Raw genomic sequence first — 21,843 nt, 5'->3', positions numbered from 1 at the left:
CTGATTAAACCATTGGGCTGTAGGTCTTTTTTTTTTTAATAACAAAACTGGAAAATTCTAGAAATGTAACTCGGGGGTGAAACTAGGATGCGTTACAGGTTCCACATTTATCAGACTTAGTTCATCCCCTTTAAACACTGCTTCAGATGAGCGTGTGTTTTAACTTGTTGACTCTGCTCTAAGCCATGGTGCGATGTATCGTTTGGATCATTCATCAATCGGGTGATCAATTCAAAGCGATCGAATGTCCGAAGGTGAAATTTTGCAGTGCGCGCTGTATTTTAAAAGGTTGAATCAGAGGTTTGGCTGTTTTAACCGCCAACTGTCACTCATCTCCTTCCTGAAATGCAGCATGGCCTCTGGCATATTTTCACACCACAGAGCCGCCAAGTTATTTGATAATTGCCCCCGAGGGACGACTTTGTGGGATCTTTCTCGAATACTCACTCTTTGCACGATGAAAATGAATTCCTTTCAAACTTAAGTTAAAATCCTCGTGTAGTTTTGCAGACTGACAGACCGGGTCCGTGCCGCCAGCCTGCAGCGGGTTTGTATGCACAGTGCGCCATCTATCGGAGAGGAGACGCGCAGGCAGCGACGCCCTCTCGCACGTCTCTCCGTTCTTCCGAACCGCATTTGGTAAAATATTAAAACCCTAACCCAGAAGACTCTTGGTTTTAAGTATGCCGGTGTATTCACAAGCGGATTCTAAGTCCACTGAGGCTCCGCTCTACCAAGAGCGCACTTCCCTGCATGAAGAAAAGAAGAAAAAACAGACTCGTTTCAAAGGGCCACATAGCAAAATGTTTATTGAAGTGAATGCCTTTTCAGAAGGACCTATTGAAAATACATCAGCACTAGTGCATGCACTTCATCCATCACAGACGTTGCCAACAACACACTGCACAACTGTCTAAACTGACATCCATTGAAATATTCACCAAACCACCAAAAAAAAAAAGGCAACGGTTAACAACCAGCTCCTCTGGTCACGACTGCCTTTTTTGTAACATGTCCACAACATTTAACAGGTCATCACAAGACTACAAGGCTACACTAGATTGATTCTCACAACAAAGAACTCACTAAAATTCTCCAAATGCATGGGACAGTTAAAAGCAATCCCAATTTGATCTGACAGAAGTATTTTTGCTACCTATTCATTCGTCTATTCTTCATTGTTTACATTTTTTTTTTTTAAACTAAGTAAAGCCTTCGAATGATCTACTCTTGATTCACAGCACCACTGTTCCTGACAGTACAACACAAACACCAACTCTATAACGACATCGTCTCCTCGGCCGCTTTCAGACCGGCCGTCAGCTCATCAGAGGACGCTCTCCGTCTCGTCCCCCAGGCTGATGGTGCGCAGGTTCTGGTTGTGGATGGCTGCGGTGGTGGTGGTGTTGGCAGTGCTGCCGCTGCCGGGGGTGATGATGACAGCTGGCGACGTGGAGGTGGAGTCCATGCCTGTGATGTTGAGCGGCTGCTGGGGCCCGTTGTCGGTGTTGTCGGGGCTGTTTGCGTTGTCGTTGAAGGTGCCGATGCCGGTGGAGCAGTTGAGGTTGCCGACCCCGTGAGACGGCCACCCCTCATCGGGGCTGCTGGCCATGAGGCTGGCCTCGGACGCTGCCTCGGAGCAGATGGACATGCGCACCACCGCCGCGTCCTGCAGGCTGCTGGGGAGGAGGCCTCGCTTCTTCACCAGACCCTCCAGCTCCAGTTCAATCAGGCTGGGCTTCAGTGGCTCCCTCTCTCCGTCGGCGTCCCCTTCAGCCTCCTCGAGGGAGCGGTCGGAGGAGCTGTCACTGGAGCGCATCCCTGAGTCGGACGAGTCCTTCTTATCCAGGAGGATTTCGGTGAGGAAGCCGGGCTTGGGCAGGAGGCCAGCGGGCTGGGAGCTGCTGTAGGAGCCCAGAGCACCAGCTGTAGCCTCTTTGCGGAGGAGAGGTGTTGTGTTGTCGGCCTCCTCGGGGCTGGAGTCTTCATCGTTGGGCAGCTTGTGGTACAATGACCCGCCCACCTTCTTCCTGAAGCCTGAAATCCTGGACAATGTGCTGTGGTCAAGCTTCTCATCCTCTTCACTGATGGGGTCTAGAGGCTGGGCATCGGCCCCTGAAGGGAAGTCTGCGGCATCACTAGGCTTGGAGCCTCTCTTGGTGAAGGATTTGCGGCTGTCTTGGTCAGCTCCTTCCTTGGCCTGAAGAGAGGGAAGAAGATCAATGACAAGAACATGAATATGCATAGCTTCTTGTGCTATTGGCCAAGAGGCCTCTGAAGAGCGGAGTCGTGTCCTTCCCTTACATCCCAAGAGAAACAAAGACTATATGCAAATGATTACGAAATGAAAGAAGGGGAGCTCTCTCCTTTCCCAGCTCAGAATAAGACATTTGCTGTTGCACAGGCAAAAGGAATACATTTACAAAGACACAACAAACAGGCTCAGAATGTCTACACTATTTAATGACTGAATAATAGTCACCGCGCTGTAACCAAACCGGGGGAGCTTCAAGTCAATGTATGCTCTCAGTGGTGCAATGGCTAGAACTCCGTGTACTTGTGACTGTCCACCCACCCCTTTGTCCTCTGAGCTGGCAGCTTGAAGAAATTGTCCCGGGTGGGGCTGCACGGGCCTCTCTCCGCCGCCGCCGGACATCTCCACCTGCGCCATCTGAGCGATGTACTCCTTGTAGGCATCGTGGTACTCGGCCTGCTGCTTGTCCGTCAGCTTGCAGATATCATTGGAGGATTCCTGAGAGTTGAGGCTGGACATGCTTAAGGTGCGGAGATTAGTCGCCTGACGAAAAAAAAAAAAAAAAAGAAAGAGGTAGTGTGTTTAAGAATATACTCATGTTGAAGTTCTTGAAGATGGAGACCGCTGTATGGTTGTGGGCTGAATTTACTCCTGAATATCATTAATAGAAAAATGCTGCACGTAAAATTTTCGCGATCACATTAGTAACCAATGAAATATTTAGAACATGAGAATGAGATTCAGCGAAAAAGTTTTGGCAAAGGTCCGCACACGGAGGAGTGGCAATGAAAGCTGTGGCGTGTGTGTTCAGTTTTGGAGGATGCGAATCTGGAGAAGATCACAAAGTGAGATCAGAAAATAGCAGCAAAGCCAGTGGCCTACATGCAAGTGTTTGCGCAGACATTTAGCAAATTTGGAATGGGGAAGGTGAAATATAAAACGGGGGGCCCCTCGACACCTTTTGGTGTTCTGCAGTGTGTGCATTTTTAACTCTGCCATGTTCGAAAGCAACATACGCTCTCTCTCTGTCGAGCTCTTTTCTCACACGCGCAACCACATTAATGTGAAACCAGTGAGCTTCACCCAACCAGTGGCTCAATGCAGCGGCCCCCGTGGTCATGTGACAGTTGGTCTGGGCGCTTAATGTCTCTGCATGTTTATGTGGGTTAGCATAGTGTGCATACGCACAGTTCACGACTGTTTGATCGTATCAGCTGTTGTGGTAGATTTACACTGAGCTCCTGACAGGGAGACTGACCGGCCAGTGGGAGTTGTTGCTGTGCCTCGGAGGTTCGTCCAGCCCGGCTCCGCTGAGCTCCTCGAAGCTGAGATTCAGGCTGAAGGCTGCCGCTTCATGCTGGGCCCCCCCTGAGCGTCTGCTGGGCTCCCCGTTGTGCGAGCTGCTGTCCTGTTCGCTAGCAGCTCGGCACTCGTCTTGAAGCATGGTCTGGGTTTCGGAGTGACGCAGTTCCAGCACCTGGGAAAAGACATTTTCAAACGATCTTTTTGGGATCAAAACGCCATCGGGACAATTGTTACCGGACACAAAACACACTACCAACAGCAACAAAAACAGGCTTGTTGCCCAACTAGATATTCAGATGGCCCTTCCTCCCCCGACAGAACCTCCCTTCATCCAGATATCAGTCAGCCATCTTGGACCAGATGTCTGTGCTGGCTGCAACCTGGCAACACAAAACTGGATAGTGTGTGCAGCTTTAAGGCCACTGCACTTTCCAGCTGCTCCGACGTGAGCTCTGCTAAAAACACGACCAACCCAGGGCTCTGGTTTGGTATTAAGAGCCCAGGCAGACATCTGATGAAGTGAAGCCGGCTACATGTGTAAGTGATTTCAGGCCGGCTCAGCCGGCTCTTGGCTGACCGAATAGCGCCTTTCCCTTAATACGGATTATGAAATCTCCATCCCAATATCTTAGCAGTACAAGATGTCGTATTTATGAGATGATGTCAACAGGAGGGCGCTGGCAGGGCTGAGTCTCTGGCAGTATCACAGAGTGAGGAGAACGTATGTAATTTAAAATAATAATATATACTTGTGAAACAAAAAGAAAAACCACCCCATTCATCATGAAGAGGCAAACCGCAACAATATTAAACCAGGGTGTGAGGTAAGTAAAGAGAGATGCAGTCTCACCGTTCCCCTGAAGAGCTGCCAATCGCCAAAGTTCATCTCCATCTCTTTCTTCAGCTCATCAATGTTGCACTGAGACAGCACTCTTCCATTTATATTAGCCTACATTGGACAAGGAATGGACTGACTGGTTTGTATAAATACATTTTTTTTTTTTAAATGGTATGGCAAAAGGAAAGTCATGAGGTAAAAAAATAAATAAAAACATTGGCTTTTGAACTCGACAGCCGCACCTTCTTGATGGTGGACGAGTACTGAGGCAGCATGCTGGGGTCGATTCCATCTAGCTGTCTCAGACGCTCACACACTGCAGTTGTGTTCATGGCGCTGAGCAGAACCGCAGGAGAGCCCTAGAAACACGCCGATACACACACACACACACACACAAAATCAGAAAACAAACAACTTATTCATGATTGTTTTTGTGAGTTAAGGTTACCGGGGCAAACTCGCACACTCTGTTAGACCAACCCATCCTTCCTAACACATTGATAAGAGCAAAACGAGCAACGGGTCCTGACAAAGCGACGCACCGGCCTGTTACTGTGAGGCACACAGAGGCACAAAACCACCATCCCACACAGTAATTCTCTTTCAGTCACACAGTGTAAGTGTAAAAGTAAACAAAGCTGCGACCTCTCCAAATACACTGTTACCTGCTCTTATTCCTCTTCCTCGGAGTATATGTAAGCACATAAAAACGTGTGCACAACACTTAAGGGACGGAGTCGGTAAGTCTGTGGGTTGCTGTTGAGCCGAGCCACACTGAAGCGGGTACGAGACGTCATGTGACTAATGCCGCCTGTTGACGTTGTCTAAAAGCTTAAGACGAGGCCCCCACCCGCTTCCACAAAAGAACTAAACAAACCTCATTCCCCCTCCTCCTCCTCCTCCTCCTTGTCACTCACCCCTCTCCCTCTGGTTCTGCTTGTCTTGAACCCTCACTCTTGTTCCTTCCTTCCCTCCCTTCCTTCCTTCCTGGCTGCCTGTAACATTCCTTCCCTCTCAGCCTCCTGCACCGACCTCCTTGTCCCTTTCCCATCCCTCCGTTGCCCGCCCGCCCGCCCCCCCCGCTCCCATCTCTTGTTCCTCGTCTATTAACACCATTAAGACATGGCTTCAGACTAAGCCTCCCCGGCTTTGTTTCCGGTTACGAGGGAAAGAGGAGCAGAGCTTAGTCGGACTGTGAGTAGTTGTTGGACAAAAAAAACAAGCAGCTCACACAATACAGTACACAATAGTAGGTGCCAACTCTGTAGTGGTACAGCACTCGGGGAGTTTAGCTACTGTTCATATGCACACAGCAGAGGGTTTAATCTAGAATGGAACTATAGAAGTGAATCTACTGAAATAGCGTTTACTTTACCAAGTGACGATTCTATGTTTCTACAGCATGCTTGGTAGTACTAAAGTAGTGTGTTAGAAATGAGGTTGAGGGACGTGGATGACGGAGAAAAAGGGATGGATGCGTGAACGACAGTAGCCATGAAAGCGGAGGTGTACCTGCTTTAATTTGTAAGGCAGCGACTTTAAATGCTTGATAAAAGAGACAAAAAGAAGCAGACGGACAAGTCAGACAAAAATATGCACAGACAATTAGAACATTACAAAGCCGGGACTGTACCTGTGAAAAAAAAAAGGAGAGGGGAGGTGCAAAGGCACAAATAAAGACAGAACGAGACAGACGGACAAGCACACATGTCGAAGTCATCATCGGGGGGGGCATGAGAGACAAAAACAACCGAGCAGGAGAGGAGCACGGCTCCTCTACAGTAGCTGCATGTCACACTGGAAAAGATGAGGCATTGGACGTAGAGTTATTACACTGGGAGATTTTGTTTTTCGCTGGAGTCAGCAAGCCGGGTAGTCCTAATCTATGCAGACAGAGAGGATTGCGGACGAGACAGAGACAGAGTGAAAGAGCCGGAAAAAAGGAAAATGAGACATCGCTCACTGCGCAGAAAAAGCAGAAGTTTCAATTCAGGGAAGGCCTTGAATAAGACTCCTCGATTCAGACTGCAAGCGCGTGTTCTAAGAACGTGAGCGAATATGTCTGCGGGTGTGTCGGCGTGTCTTGGTGTGAACCCTCCAAGTGTGTGTGTGTGTGTGTGTGTGTGTGTGTGTGATAAGACTGTAATTACAGCTGGGCTGAGCTCAGGGCTGGGCAGAAGGATGGGGAAGAGGAAACAGAGCTCTGTGAGGGAGGAAGCGTCTTGGTAAGGAGATAAGCTCTACCAGAACTGGGCTCATTGTCAGTGTGTGTGTGTGTCTGTGTGTGTGTGTGTGTGTGTGTGTGTGTCTGTGCGCGCGTGTGTGTGGGTTGCCAGCCCCAACAGTTGCTCTGATGATAATCCCGGCAGCCCGAGGAATCCATACTCACACTTATATCAGCTAAGCAATTACACTGGGCTGTATCCAAAGACACACATAAATGTGCGAGTTGTGCACGCACATTCACAGATTTGCAGAAATACAGGCACATGTGAACGCTACACAAAGAGATTGTGTGAACCCAAAAAGGGATAAGATGGGATAATATATAGGAGATGAAAATGAGGACGTTTAATACTAAAGAGAAAAGTAAACAAAAGCAAGGCAAGAAATGTGGGGAAATATGTTAAGACAGGGGTGAAGGTTTAAAGAAAAAGAAGAAGATTGAAGCAAAAAATGTAAAGACACAAAACGGAGACGGAAAACGGAAGGAATTATATATCGTAATCTACATTGAAATCTTTCAAACAGCTCCTTTAAATGCTAGCTGGCAGCGCCCTGATAAGTGGCTTTGTGGAGCAGAAATCTCCCGAGCGGTGTTATCATCAAATTGTTCTAATAGAGGCTGCAGCCTCCTAAAATCTCTGGATATCTGAGATTCCGTTCTTGCAAATCCATGCCTTTGCGAAGTGGGCTAACAATACATTGCTTAGTCCGTTAATAAGAGAACTGCTACGTGCCATAATTCAGAGTGGACTTCATTCAGCATGTTACATTTACATACGCGTAAGCTTGTGACAAACCCCCCCCCCCCCCTCCCCCCTCCCTCGGCATGGTAAGCAGGCAGTCATCGTTGCACCGGATGCAGTTTTTAACATCAGCATGCGAGGGTGTCAGTCTATATTGGTTCCCTGGGCTTTTGTAAACCACAGCAACGGTGCAAGTAGTCTGCGAAACGTACGGGCCGTGCGTGTTACGAGTTCAACACAAGAAAGGACGAATGGGGTTGGACAAGATGCAGATGACCGGGGGGCTATTTGCATGCCCACAAGTCTCCACGACTGTAACTGCATGTTACCATGGCAGGTTCAGAGGGGCAGGAGGGGAGGCCTTCTCTGGCATCCTCTGCAATAACATCATGACACGGGCACAGAATGGAGACATGGATTGTGTAGCGACAACGACTAGTGAAGGTCGAGTTCATTGCCACTTAAGCTTTTGAATACGCTTTCACTGCTTTACTTCCGGCTTTCGCAAACAGGGCCTGAGCACAGACGCCCTGGATCCTTTTATTTGTACGTACCCAAACATTGAGTGTGGATCCTTTGGGACTGTTTTGTTAATGAGACGCTTGGACAGTGGTTTGGCACGGGGGCAAGGAAAACAGGGCAATATTGTAATCAAAAAATAAATGACATCAGATTGAGTAAAGGACGACAAAGCGAAGGAGGAAAGAGGTACTTGAGAGTACGTCATGCTGTAGGTAGACGGAATGGAACTGGTTGCATATTAAACATATTATACTATATTCTAAAACACCATACAAATGTTACATGAGAAATCATGAGAGCAATGATCAAAACTTTCAATCAGAGACACATTTCTTTGCATAAGACAATTACCATTAGTGTATTTGCTGCTGTAATCAACTAGTGTCAGATGGAGGCACACGTCAGATGGCCCCAAAACTTTTTTTTTTTTTTTTACTCACAAGTCCACTGGTGTTGTCCTTAGGTTGACCGGGTGGTTTAATGAAGGGGCGCGAGGATGAGGGGACATGGTGGGAGAAAGGCCGTGGTAGGTGATACACATGATGGGGGAAATAAGGCTATGAGGGCAAAGGAAGAAAGCAGGAGAAGGGGTAGAAGGATAAAATGAAAATCATATGAAAGAGGTCAGGCACACACAAACAAAATGGCACCAGGGGAAAGTAAACTATTCTATAACTAGCTCACCCTTTCTCAGCAAATGAGGTGCGGGTTATTTAAAACCGTGGTCGTATGCTACATTCCAAGACCTGGCTACTTTACAGTTCATTCGGGTGTAACTACCAAGTGGGTGAACCCGATTCTACATCACGATAACGTGCAGAGGACTGAGCATTTACATTCAGTAAGCTCCTATTTATAACAGTGTGGTTTGTGGGGTGTCTCTTCTGTCGCTGTTAAGAACAATTGTTTTCCCTTTGTTTATTCCTAGATATCGCTTGGGCACAGACTCAGGACCTGGTGGGCTGGTTGAGCAGCGGGCAGAGCACTGCTGAGAATCGGCACAGAGGCCCCCTTTATTGTCTCACCCGGTTGTAAAAGGGGTGCTGAGCGCCAGTTATCCCACTGAAGTAGGCACTGTGAGGCTGAGGAGGCAGAGATCCGGTGAAGGAGCCCACTGGGGAGCAGGCGGCAGACGGCTGGCCGTAGCCGGACTGGGGGCGGGGCACTGCCTCTTGCAGGGGCAGCGTGGGATAGGTCACCCCTCCCATGTGCATCTGCTCCCTGGCCGCTCGCACATCTGAGAGAGGACAGAGCCGGAGGGAAAGGGAACACGAGAGGGGGGGGGGGGGGGAGAGAAAAAGACGTTTTGAGCTGTGATGTTGATGATCATGTCTTGGCTGGGACTATAAAGGCTCTTCAGATCCACCCGCGCATTCATAATTTACTGCTGTTACATCATCTCAAGAGAGTTTAGCCAGTTGTTAATCCACCAGAGAAGAGAATATATATCAAACAATTGATAGCAAAAATTCCTTAATTCTTGAAGTGCTGTAGGGAATACAACAAGACGGATGTTCGGACCACGTCATCTCACAGGCACCCTCGCAGCACCGCTTTCCCACAATTATTTTTCACGTAAAATCAATCCGACTCCGAAAAATAGTCGAGCAGGCGCCGGGGAGGGAGCTTTGGTGAAAACCTCCCAAATTAAAGTTAAATAAGCCTGCCGAACGGAACAGAGCGTCTCTGTGTCGGCTGGCATGAAAGTAAGAACCAGAAGCAGAAGCAGGCACCAGAATGTCTCCTGGTTATACAAGCGGCTGCCGAGCGACACGCCGAGCGAGACCCAATCCAGCCCGCCAACACAATGGGGGCCTTATGGTGCGAGTCGGGCTCCTTGGGCGCGTATCGCTGACAGCACTGGCCACAGGCTGGGCACGGCGTGCCGCGCACCGGATGAGCACCGGTCACCTTCCGCCGCGTGGAGGGGAGACGCTTGGAGGGGAGACGCGTGGAGGGGAGACGCGTGGAGGGGGAGGCACAAACAAACACACACACGCGCGCAAATGACCACATGTTCTGTGGATACATATAAACACCTCCACACCTTCAGGACTGGTCCAGGAGTCACAGACTGGTTGTAGAGCTCGGTCTGCTCTCCATGACTCAAGTATAGCTCACTGGAGCAGACTGTGTGTGTGTGTGTCTCGTCTGTGGTCCCATGATGCAGCGGCTTCACACTAGGCGTCATTGACACCCCTGTAAGGGCTGAACGGACACTGACGCACAGTAGCAAAAGTAAGGAGCCGCTGTGGCTTACAGTGTGATACTGATGCACTATGACGGCACCACTGCTGCAAACTGTGACATTTGGTGCGACCGAGAGATCGGTGACAACAAGGGAACATTTTGTCCTGATCCCAGCGTCAGGTCAAGTCAAGATTCTTTTCATATAGCGCCGATATCGCAACTATTTGGCTCGGGCGCATACCTCTGTCGAACAAGAAAACACCTTTGGCGAGAGAAAGGAATGGGGGAAATAAACCTGAAGAAGAGGAACTGAAGACGGAGCCCTCTCCCGGGGCGGATAAGCGTGCCGCGCCGCAGCGGAAATCTGCTCGACATTCGACTGTTTCGGAAATGAAAGGCCAGTTGAGGGTTTCCGAGAGCCCCCGCGGTGGCTGATTATAGAGCAGACCCTGCTGCAATGTTAGGAGTAATGTCGCTGCCAAATGAGCTGGCGCTGAATTCGACGCGCCACATAGACGACAGTTCTGTTCCTCCGAGTCATTGTTTACTCAAGCCTTTTATGTACTTAAGACAAACCCACAATTATGCACACACTCCTCATCATCATGATGACAAAAGGAAAAGTGTTTGCAGGCCGACTTGAAGAAACTTCGAGCGAAGAATGAATTCTTTCCTCAAATGTATTACGTTGGAATACCCGTTTTTCTCCATCTATCTAATCTGTCCCAATTTCATCTCATGTTTAGATGTTTAACAAGTGGGACCGTAAAGGTTTCAAAGCACACCTACAGCTTCCTAGAAGAATGTTAGGAATTTTGAATATTTTCAATACTTGTGTTGATTTACGTCCTAAAAAAGGTTTATTTAAGATTTTAAGCTTAACAATTCTATACTCGTGGCACTTAGAAAAAGTTAAGCATGTTAAATATTATCATGTAAAGATAAATGAGCAGCAAAGCTAATTTTAAATTCTGCTGATTGTCTTTTACCGATCATCAAGTATTCAGGATGAATTTCGAGTGATAACAATCCGTGGGCGGAAGCTTGAGGAAAAAACACTTTGAAAGTTGGAATTTGTATTGAGGTCGCAATTTACGGAACCCGCCCTTTCCAAGTTCAAGGATAAACCACCTCAATTATTGCGGTGTTCCTCTGAGTCACCACATCTCGAGCGGATGAAATGCATTAGGAGAGCGCCTTGGTAGCCTTATGGTTACCGCGCATGCCTCTCAACCATAATGACTTAGGTTCAACATCAACTGTGGACCTTTGCAGCAGGTCGGGATCTCCTCTCTCTCTCTCTCTTTCTCTCTCCCTTTACAAAAAAAGAAACAACTGCATTTTGACGTGTTTGCCGGCTCTCTCCGGCATCATTATCAACGCACCAAAATGGAGAAACATCCATTAGTACAATGTCTATTCCTTTAGCTATGATGTAATAATACATGCCCAGGTGCAAAGCAGCCACACTGACTTCAAGGCATCTTATGCTGCCTTCTGTAAAGATACGGAGTGTGTATAAACCTGCTATGATCTCCCTGAGTTTGGGGTCCAGGTTGACGGTGCAGGGCAGGAACATCTCCACATCTCTGGCGGCGAGAACCGGCGTCCTGGAGGACAGGAAGACCTCAAAGCTGCGGATGTCTCCGTCAATCTCCAGCAGCGGCTCCACGTCCTTCGTGGTGGGGATGTTCTTGGAGATTCTTCAGAGGGAAAAGCAGGGGGGAAAAAAGGAGGATTTTAATTTAGCAGGAGTTTGTGTGATGATGCTTTGCTCTCTGTGGCAATTATTTATAAATATTGCGATTAATGACTTGAAGAACACGATGAAGAGAACAAACTATAAGACTTATTTCTCATCGAGTCTTTACGATGGAAAACAGAGTGCTTGTAAAGAAACAACACATTACTTGTATACTATCGGCATATGACACCAATATGTCAACATGTCAGTTTACACTAAATTCTGACTGTAGCTCAAAGGCTCACGTTGAGACGAAAAAAGAAAAGAGGAAATAGCACGCTGCACTGCTAAGATGGAAGAGATATGCAACGGTCATCATCATCATGAGAGCAGAGAGATAACTGGATTTAGAGAAGCCAAGATAGTGAAAGGGAGGATGTTTGAGGACAGATAGAGTGAGGGATGTTATCTTTTCTCTGCAGAGGAGGAAACCTGAGGAGATGACAATCAGGGTAATTTAGCAAGTGGCAGACGGAAACGCCTGATGATGCGCTGCTGCAGTCAGCGTGATGTTTGTTATCACAGACCCAGAGTAAACACCATGTTTGGAGATTGTTCCAGTGCTGTGTGATACAGCGTTTCCTGTATATACTGCAGAAACATTGTATTAGATCAAGAATGTCAGATGTCGAAACAATTTGCAGACGCGGTGTTCCGTCCAAAAATCGTTACAAGACTGCACAAACTCGGCACCACGGAAGATTAGCGAAAGATCACACCAATATTTCAGAAGGGACAACAACATGTCGGGAAAGAGCAACACTGAGCGCCCAACACCCAAGTGTTAAAGAGGGGAATTCGATTTCAGCAGCGCGAGGTCAAAAGAAGCTATCAGGTTTAATCAAGGACGGCGTAATGTGGCCGAGGCCACAACACACCCAAACACCAACAACCCGGAGCCATCATTACATCTCGTTAATTCCATCATTCGGACGGGAGAATATGAAAGTCGAAGTGGCCTGTGACACTGAGCGTTCATCACAACAATGTGCCGCCCTTATCGGACCAATGGGGAGACTCTTCCTCATCTCTGCCTGCACTTCTCATCTGGACCCTCCATCAGTTTTCCCAGTGGGTACTTCGACCCTCCCCCCTCCCCTCGCCCCTCTTAATCTTCCATCCTTACAGTTCAACCTCAAACCCGCGCTCCTCCCCAGTACTTCGGGCCCAGTCTGTGTGCTGGTATGCTGTGCTGAGAACACAGCCCGATGACTTGGGTTTTTCCCCTTGGCCTGATCGTTGTTGTTTTTTTCGAGAGCGAACACAGGCTGGCCTTTCTGTGACTTGATTGAATGATTAGTACCGTGGCTGCCGCACGCTAGCTAAGTCAGCGTGAGGTCAGCATCTGGCAAGGGTCACACTGTTAGCTAATAATCCAAAAACAATCAGATAAACAAATCCAGTTAGCAAATTGGCAGAAATGTTCCCCCGTTTGCTCGATTCAGCGAGTCTCTGGTACCTCAGTGACGGTGGACAAAACAAGACTGCAGAACCACGCTGCTCAGTTCGGCTTGAATGGATTTCCATTTCAGGCTTTTAGCCTCACATTCAGACTGCTTACAGTGAGTGAGGGGTCCAGTCCTCTGTTCAAGGACATTTGGACAGGACAGATGGCTGGTCATGGACACATCTGCCGTTGGAAGGGCCCAAACCTGTGACCTTGTGGTTACAGGATGTCTCAAACCAAATGCACAAGTTTGGCAAAAAATAAATAATGCAGGCATGAAGGACCGGCTGGCCTTTCCCACGCGTCACGTAAAGGGCCCCACTCAAAGTCAAGTGTGTCCTATGGTGTCTCATGAGTTATTGGCATGAAATCTATATTTCCCTTCTCAGCAGAGCGACCCAGGTGCGACGCTCGTAACTGACTGTCCCAGCGCAACAGTCAGTCCCGGCTCACACACGGACTGAGAGAGAAGAGAGAATGGACTGTGAGCCGGGAGCACACAGAGGCACACAGCTGAGACTCCAGTGGACAAAGCCCTCTCAGTCCGGCTTTCATTAGAACCTTTAGCAGGACCCAAAAGGTCAAAGAAGCGCCATGTTGGCACACAGATGAACCCCGGCTCTCGGTGACCTCTGCTAGGGAGGAGGAGGATTCTGAAGGCACAGATGTTACCTGCATGACCACACATACATACATAAAGTGTCTTCAGCAAACACCTGAAGATGGGGGTTGAGGGAATTCAAAAAGGCACGAGTTGGAGTGTGTGTGTGTGTGTGTTTGAGCGCACATGTGTACTGTGCGAGCGGGTGTTTGGTTCCTTTTCCCATGAACTGTATTAACCCGTATACGGACAGAGAAGCCCTTGCTTTTCCCCATTTCCAGCTGGCTTACTGCTGTTTATTTGTGGGTCTGTAGACACAGACCAACAGGAGCCAGTGACTCTCTCTCACACACACACACACACACACACACACACACACACACACACACACACACACACACACACACACACACACACACACACACACACACACACACACACACACACACACACACACACACACACACACACACACACACACACACACACACACACACACACACACACACTTCCTTTGGCTATATAGAGAACACTCACCAAATATATTCGAAGGAATCTTTTTATAGCTGCATGTAGCATTACTGAAATGATGTGTGCACACGGTTTAGTTGCACCGAGTCAAAACACAGAATGGTCCATTAAAATGAAAGTTGTGGTGTTATCAAACATAACTTCAGATTCTTTATTTCATACATTCATTGTGGTCTAAATAGTTCAAACACTCATCTATCTTGTTTTATCATCCCCCTCAGCTGCCTTTGGTAAACGTAGACATGTCCTGCATTGAAATAAATCCTTTGTGTACATTGCCCCAATGATAATGGCTTCCAAGAAGCTGCTACAATTGCACTTATTTTGCTGTCCTGCACTTTTTGCTCCGGCCTGCTGTTGTAAAAACACGCCGCAGCGCCAACAGCTGCATCTTCTGAAGAGAAACGGGAGCTGGTGAGAAGAACGAATCAATCAAGGACCTCACAGAGTTACATCCATCAAGATGGAAAGAAAGAAGGAGGACCCACACATACGTCTACAGACCGGCTCACACTTCAACGCCGGTCCTGTGACATCATGGCCATTAACGCATGTTTAATGAAGAGAAGTATAGAAAAGCAAAAGAACGGCCCTTCTGAAATGACTGGAATACAGATGAAGTGTGATCGCATTGCAAGGTGTTAAACTGCTGTTGTCGTGCAGCTGTTATCAACGACGTCTAACCACTTCAAATGGCATCCTGTGCAGCTCACTAATGAGACGTTGGCCTTGGCGTTAAGCAATTGACACAAATGACTTCAGACTTAGTCATTCTCAGAGTGAACAGGCGATACTGGCAAAAAACAAAATGAACAAAGCCAGTCTTATCAGCTTATCAGTTTGCCAAATGACAAGATGGATGCTCGGGTAGGAGCGCCAAAGAATCCGGCGCGCTACTTTTCAAGCAGGCCGAGGACGAGCGAGATAAAGGGCGGCGGGCGGCCCGGCAGCCGTTCCTGCACAATGGCTCCATTGACAGGCCTCAGCTTATAGCTGCAGCGGCACAGGGCGATTTGGCCCGGGCGCTCTCTGTGTGGCGTGGCCACTGGGAGATTTCGGAGCTTATCCAAATGCTAATAGGTCCCAAAGCCGACTGGAGCCGAGCCGTTCTTCTCCTCTCAACCTCCCACACGCCGCAGCTGACGGGAACGAGCAGAATTCATCGCTCGCTCCCTCCTAGCCGCTATTTGCCGCGCCGAAAGCATCGAGTGTGCCACTTGACTCTGCTTTACAGCGGCCCACTGTACTTATGTGCGACATGCGCGCACACACGCGTGCACACAAAGAGGCTGCCCCCCCCCCCCCCCCCCCCGCTGCCAAACATTTCCATAAAGGGGCTCAAAGACGGAGAGAGAGAGAGAAGCCGAAGAGACGCCTGTGTGGGAGAAGCTTGAGGGTTTCAGACAAAGACACTGGGACCAGTGCAACAAGCGTGTGGGTGAAGAAGTTAACCAGACCCGGGGTCCGGCACATTCCTTCTCTTGGTTAAGAGCCGCTGGCGCGGCGTCTGCCCGAGCGCGTGGATGAACTCGGCGAGGCCCTCTGTGGAGGCGGCGGGGGGGGGGGGCAGACCCGCGAGCTGAGAGGTTGTTGTTGTTGTTGTTACTCGGAAGCTGCCAAAGCCTCCCACCACCCCAAAGGCAAAAAGGAGGGTGGGGGCAAAATATGTTTTCATTTGAGATGACGCCATGGTATACGTCTCCCGAAAAGTAGTGTGGACACCCTCGGGCTCCGCTTACCTCCGGGGTCTCGGAGTCTCCAGCTCTCTCGTCTCGGGCCGCGCCGTCGGACAAACTCGTGGCAGCGTCGGCTTCCCACATAGATTTGTGCCAAGGTTTATCCCAATAATTGAAACTCTCTTGCCCGGAGCTGGACCTGTGCATCCCAAAGCAAACCGCAGAGAGAAAGCGGCCTAATGGGAAACACACCAGGCTGATAAAAACATTTTTTTTTTAAGCGAGCGGCTATTGGAGCAAGCGGCCTCTCCTTTGAGACCCGATCGGGACTCGGCGGTTCCCTGAAATGTTGATTAAACTCATGTGTAGCAGCGCCGAAACGGAGCGCCGGAGCTCCAGACCCCCCAACAAACCTCAGCTGAACCCTCTACTCCAGTAAAACCCTAAACCTCAGCTTGGGGATTTATGCGCCAAAGAATAGGAGTTTGGAGCGTTTCGGGGGCCATGGCGGAGTTCACTTATTGGGACAGAAATTGCACCAATCGAGAGCTCGTATGAGCGCGTGTGGTCGTTTGACAGCACTAATGGTCAGGTGATGCGGCGCTAAGTGAGGCGGACTGCAAAAGTCAAGACCAACGTGTTCTTCCGATAGGATCTGAACACATCTGGAACAAGTCAGTTGTGGAGCTAGAATCCACACCGGGTGACGAATGTGACAAATAAAGCCAGGGCTTCTCGGGCTGAACGACAGCAACGAAACCGCTAAAACGGAGAAAGTTTGCCGAGCAGCTCGACCGACTTACTAAAGCGTCTCTTCTCCGCGCCACGTCCTAAAGCTAAAGAGCCCAGGCCGATCAGAGGAGTGGGAGAGGTCTTTCTTTTCTTTTTTGCATTTGAAATGATTCTTTACGCTTTGCACCAAAAAGGGAACGGAGTGGTTCTTTTGTTTCAGACCAATTATGAGACTAATCCCCCAACCTCGGCTTACAGGCAGAAATGAAAGGGGCTTTGGGGATTTTCTAACAAAGAATGCTGCGTGACGTTCTTTTCGTTCTCACGTGGTAGCCTCCACGCGAAAACACACACACACACCTCCTGTTGTGTCACCTATACACATTTTGAGCAGCTCAGCAGGGGTGGAGTGGTCGTGGAGCTGGCCGTGGATGATTCATGCCTGAGTCACCACAGCCAAACCCCTGAGGGCCGGACGAACGTCACAATTAGCCGGGCGCGCGCAGACACACACACACACACACACACAAACCAAAATCAGCAGAGGACCAGTTTCACTGTATAAACAGCCGTGCTGGACCCACGGGACACGTGCATGGATCTCTGTGTGTGTGTTTGTCCACCAACTGGACTATCTCACTTGGAGCAGCACCACCGGAGGCTTCAAATACGCCCGAGACACAAACACACCAATGGTAAACTCTTCCAGCCGTAATCCTGCTGGTATCCGACTGATCCTCTGCAGCATTCATACGCTTTCATTCGTTTACCACATTTCACCTCCCGAGACTGGAATCTATTTTCTTCTTCTCCCTCTCTCTCTCTCTCTCTCTATGCCCTTTCTTATCAGATACCAGCAAACTCGGTTTTTCATTTTTATCTCACACTTACCATTCCTTTTCTTTTTTTTTGTTTTGTTTATCCAGGTCTTTATCTATCAACTTGTCAGTCAGGGACTCCACACTGGTGTGTAGAATCAATGCCAGTGTCCTATCAGGGATGGTGCCAGAACTCTATTGAGACTTACGTGGTTTCACACCAGCCGTAACGAATTTACACACGCTTTCAGGCCTCTTGGCAAATGGCAGGGCAATGAGCGATGGCATTACCATGGTTTTACGCCGTCTTTCAGTGAAACACCTCCTGGAGGGATTAAGCACGGGCACAATGAGCTTCCTAGGCAGACGAAACAGAGGGCGGGAAAATATTGGGCTGTTTTTTGGGCATCTACCGTGCATCTAAATGAGAAAATGTCACGAAATGGACAGGAATTTGCAGGAACAATAGACAGCGTTACAAAGAATAAAGACTTTTCATTTGAGGGCAGGTGAAGTTCAAAAGTATCCAGCATAAGAAAAAGAATAGGATCATGATTCTTTTTTTTGGCAACCAGATATTAAGAGTTTTAAAAAAGGGATTAAAAGGATTCCACACAAAGGGAATAACCCGCATGAGCTTCAGAACAGCGCTTTTATGCCGGCACATGATTGCAACCGAATTACAATAATTGTGCCAATTAAAGTAATCCTGAATGAAGAGTGTCATCTTAATGTTTCAGTACTTGGGATAAAAGTAGCTCTAATTAAGACTGAATTGCTTGGCTACGTATTCATCCAGAGTGCGATTAGTGGGAAGAAAAACAAAGTTTTGAAGTGTCAGAAGTGCCTGCCTCCAGCCACGTCGCCGAGGGAGGGGCGGGATTGTTTGGTCGATGAATGCCGGGTCAGAACAAAACAAAGCAGAGAGGAGGAATGTGTGATGGGAAGAGCGGAATAGAAGATTCTTCATAAGCTGTGACATACAGAGTAAAATCATGAAGTGCATCAGGATAGAAAGAATGCTGGCAAACACATGGCAATTTAAAAACACTAAAACTTGTGTTCTGCCTCCTGCACTTTAGGAACATGTGTGTGTGTGTGTGTGTGTGTGTGTGTGTGTGTGTGTGTGTGTGTGTGTGTGTGTGTGTGTGTGTGTGTGTGTGTGTGTGTTCAATGCAGCCTGCATCTCAGGGTCTGATTAATTACACTGATTCTCAGAGGAGTTGGGGTCGACATATGTTCTTGCACTGGTGTGAGAGCTAGCTAGGTGTGTGTGTGTGTGTGTGTGTGCATGTAGGCTTTTAATTTTTTCTTTTTTTTACATGAACGTTCAATCACAAAAGCTTGTGATAGCAAATGGTGTTTCTACGTGTGCTCGTTTCAGCTACAGCCTGAATGCATTTTGCCACAATTTGTGCATGTGTGAGATAGGGTGCAATAGTTTGCATGGCTGTAGGTCTGTGTGGGTGGGTGTAGTGAACAGAGGATTCAGGTGCAGCGCCAGAAACACACTCCGGCGTGCGGCGGGGGCATCCTGGCACAGACAGGGCACCAGATGTCAGAGCGGTACAGGAACCTGCCCAGCGGACCAGTGACACCCCCACCCCCCCCCCAACCACCCTCCCTCCCTGAGTGTTGAAAAAAGGATCTCAGCATCCAGAAATAAACTCTCTGAGGGACAGATATATCATTAGGTCCAAATATGTTGACACCTAAATCGAAATACAGAACTATGTCACTTAAAAAAAACAAATTACCACGATCAGAGAACACAAGACATTAACTGACACGGTTTTCCTGACTTAAAAAAGTCCAAGGAGGCGCTTCCAGAGACATCCGGGAGGTGACTGATCACATCCCCTGATCGTACGTGGGACTGATTACTTTAAGTTTTTTCCTCTTACAGTATGCGTCGCTTCACATTATGGCTGCAAGTAATCATTTTAATGATCAATTAGTCTGCTGATTTATTTTTTCTTTCTTCTCTCAATTAGTAGATTAAACGTTATTGTAAAACAGTAAAATTAATTCTAGTCACACATTCAGAGAATGAAAATCATTTTCCAATGGCTTGTTTTGTCTGATCAACAGTCCAAAACCTAATGATATTGGAAATTGAAATCTGTGAAATCTTCACATTGACTATCAGAAAAGCTGCTGATTAGTTGAACAACAACTATTTCTAAGTAAGTAAGTGGAGCCACACAGCAACAGCCAGGACATGTTGCCGAAATGAGGGGAGAAAAGCATCAAAGATCTTCACACGACTTTGCACTGCACTATTTCACTGGCTTGTTTTTTTGTCATGTGAACAAACCAAAGCAATATTTGAGGTGAAAGGACCTACCAAAGAAAATGTTGAAACAATGTTTAAACGCTTAAATAAAGACTTTATTTGGGTATTGAACTTGTGGAAAACCTTGCCTGTTTCTGATGATCAATGCAGTGCAGGCAATTCGTGAAGTAGAAACCAGAGTCGGTCAGTATCAGTGAACTGTGAGGGCCTTGATCTCCTGAATGTCATTGCGGTTAAACAAACCTAATCCTAACACTCTCAGTATGGTTAACATGGGGCAAACATGTTCAAACTGAACAAGGTGGGAACGTGATTGAATAGTGACATCACCCCAAGCCACGTGTCACAAACGTGTACTTGAGCAACATCCTGAACCTGAACTCGCTCAGAAAACTTTGAATCCTAGATTTAGGTATTCAATAAAAGCTTTTCTGTAATGTAACGACTCTAAACAACATCAAGGGGAATAAACATACAAAAGCCTATTACAAGTCTTTGGAAATGGCTGCTTTAAACGCAATAACCACAAAGCACAAGAAAGCTGGGTAAGCTATAGTCATTAAGTCTCTAATGGCAGCTTGAACCAGGAACGACTCACTCCTGAGAGGAGAGGGAGAAAAGATACAGCTGAAAATGACAGTCACAAGGCCGCGGGCTCCAAATTCAATTAGCTGGCATCTGAAAAACACATTGTTCAAAGCGCAGATTCAGGTGCTGTTAATTCGACGGCTACAAATGTCAGGGGGCGGGTCCAAAACACTTTTTGTTTTCTGTGGCGCTTCTGTCGGTGTGCTGGGCAGGGCACGTCGCTGGCTCACTGCTCAGGGTGTGATTTGGAGTTTTCTTTCTGAACTAGTAGGAGAGAAACATTTAAGCTGCACCTTGTGTGTGTGTGTGTATGTGTGTGTGTGTGATTACTTTGAGCCAAGATCTCCCGAACCGACAGACATCGCCATCTTTGTTACACGGTTCTTTCCCCCTGCTACCTTGCATTAGTCTGGGACGCCCCCATCTTATCGTTAATCATAGAAATCACTGAGGTTATTAACCGATTACACATTCTCCATCAGATTAGGAGGGCTGCACTGGCCCAGTCCCACCAAGGGAATTAGCGCTACACATTTCTCTTCACGCCGTGTCCTACAATGACACTTCACAGCCCTTCGTGGCACTTGTTATTGCCAGGCAAGTTGCTAAAAACAGCTTTTAGCTGTTTTGAAAGCATGCATGTTTGTGTGAGATATGAGGGAAAGGTGGGCGTGTTTTTTTTTTTTTTTCTTCCCCTCTCTATTCTAGGAGTTCAGGTACACGCCGTAGACAGATGCAGTCACCTTTCATCATGAAACGGGTCCTCGTGGTTTAGCAGTGTATGGGTCAATTTAGTTTTCATTTACAGGGTTATGCAGGGCATCTGAGAAGATCGCAGGCAGGAACCCAATTTAGTTTTCACCTTTTCAGAGAGTGGCACGGAAACCAAAAAGACCTTGAGAAAGAATTTCCAAAAAATGTAATATCTCTGATGCTCGGTGTGCTGCTGAGCTGCAGCTTACAGGGAGAGGAAGAGCACGCTGCTTTGTGACTGAGATGCGGGGCGACAGTTGACCTATAAGGGGCTGACTCACCCCCACGTTCACTTCACCACTAATATATTCACTTAGTAACGCCCAGAGGATGCGCAAGTTCTGCTGTGTAAAAATTGGTTGTGCAAAACAACACGTCCCATGTTAAAAACAGATAAAGCACACGCATGATCTGAACCGCACGGGTCGCGCTGTACAGAATATCTGTTTTTAACAACTATTTGAATATATATCTGAATATAGAATATTTGTTGACAGCCCTAGTCCACTGGTTTAATTGAATCCACGCGACAAGATGCGATACGCTTGTGTGCGTGTGCTGTGGCGTTCATATTCATGC

The 21,843-nt window shown here is 47.8% G+C and overlaps 1 protein-coding gene across 5 annotated transcripts in view; it reads right to left on the bottom strand.

Moving 5' to 3' along the window:
* Window positions 1-173: 173 nt before the first annotated feature.
* Window positions 174-21,843, bottom strand: part of kidins220a (kinase D-interacting substrate 220a) — a 39,713-nt gene continuing 18,043 nt past the window's right edge. Inside the window, exons 25-34 of one of the 5 annotated variants that reach the window (XM_062557318.1) lie at window positions 11,603-11,781; window positions 8,914-9,125; window positions 8,330-8,445; window positions 7,696-7,756; window positions 5,910-5,942; window positions 4,640-4,756; window positions 4,410-4,508; window positions 3,513-3,731; window positions 2,576-2,797; window positions 174-2,200 (exon numbers count right to left, since the gene is read on the bottom strand). In XM_062557318.1, coding sequence (XP_062413302.1) covers window positions 1,328-2,200; window positions 2,576-2,797; window positions 3,513-3,731; window positions 4,410-4,508; window positions 4,640-4,756; window positions 5,910-5,942; window positions 7,696-7,756; window positions 8,330-8,445; window positions 8,914-9,125; window positions 11,603-11,781 — 2,131 coding nt within the window. In that variant the 3' untranslated portion in view covers window positions 174-1,327. Of the gene's footprint in view, window positions 2,201-2,575; window positions 2,798-3,512; window positions 3,732-4,409; window positions 4,509-4,639; window positions 4,757-5,909; window positions 5,943-7,442; window positions 7,757-8,328; window positions 8,446-8,913; window positions 9,126-11,602; window positions 11,782-21,843 lie in introns of those variants that run through there. The other 4 variants (XM_062557315.1, XM_062557316.1, XR_009941592.1 and 1 more) reach the window with 4 other exon arrangements.

Source organism: Pungitius pungitius, chromosome 14 (assembly GCF_949316345.1).
Source record: "Pungitius pungitius chromosome 14, fPunPun2.1, whole genome shotgun sequence".
Classification (NCBI taxonomy): Eukaryota; Metazoa; Chordata; class Actinopteri; order Perciformes; family Gasterosteidae; genus Pungitius; species Pungitius pungitius.
The sequence above is the reverse complement of the archived record's forward strand: the minus strand, read 5'-3'. Positions and strand labels throughout refer to the sequence as shown.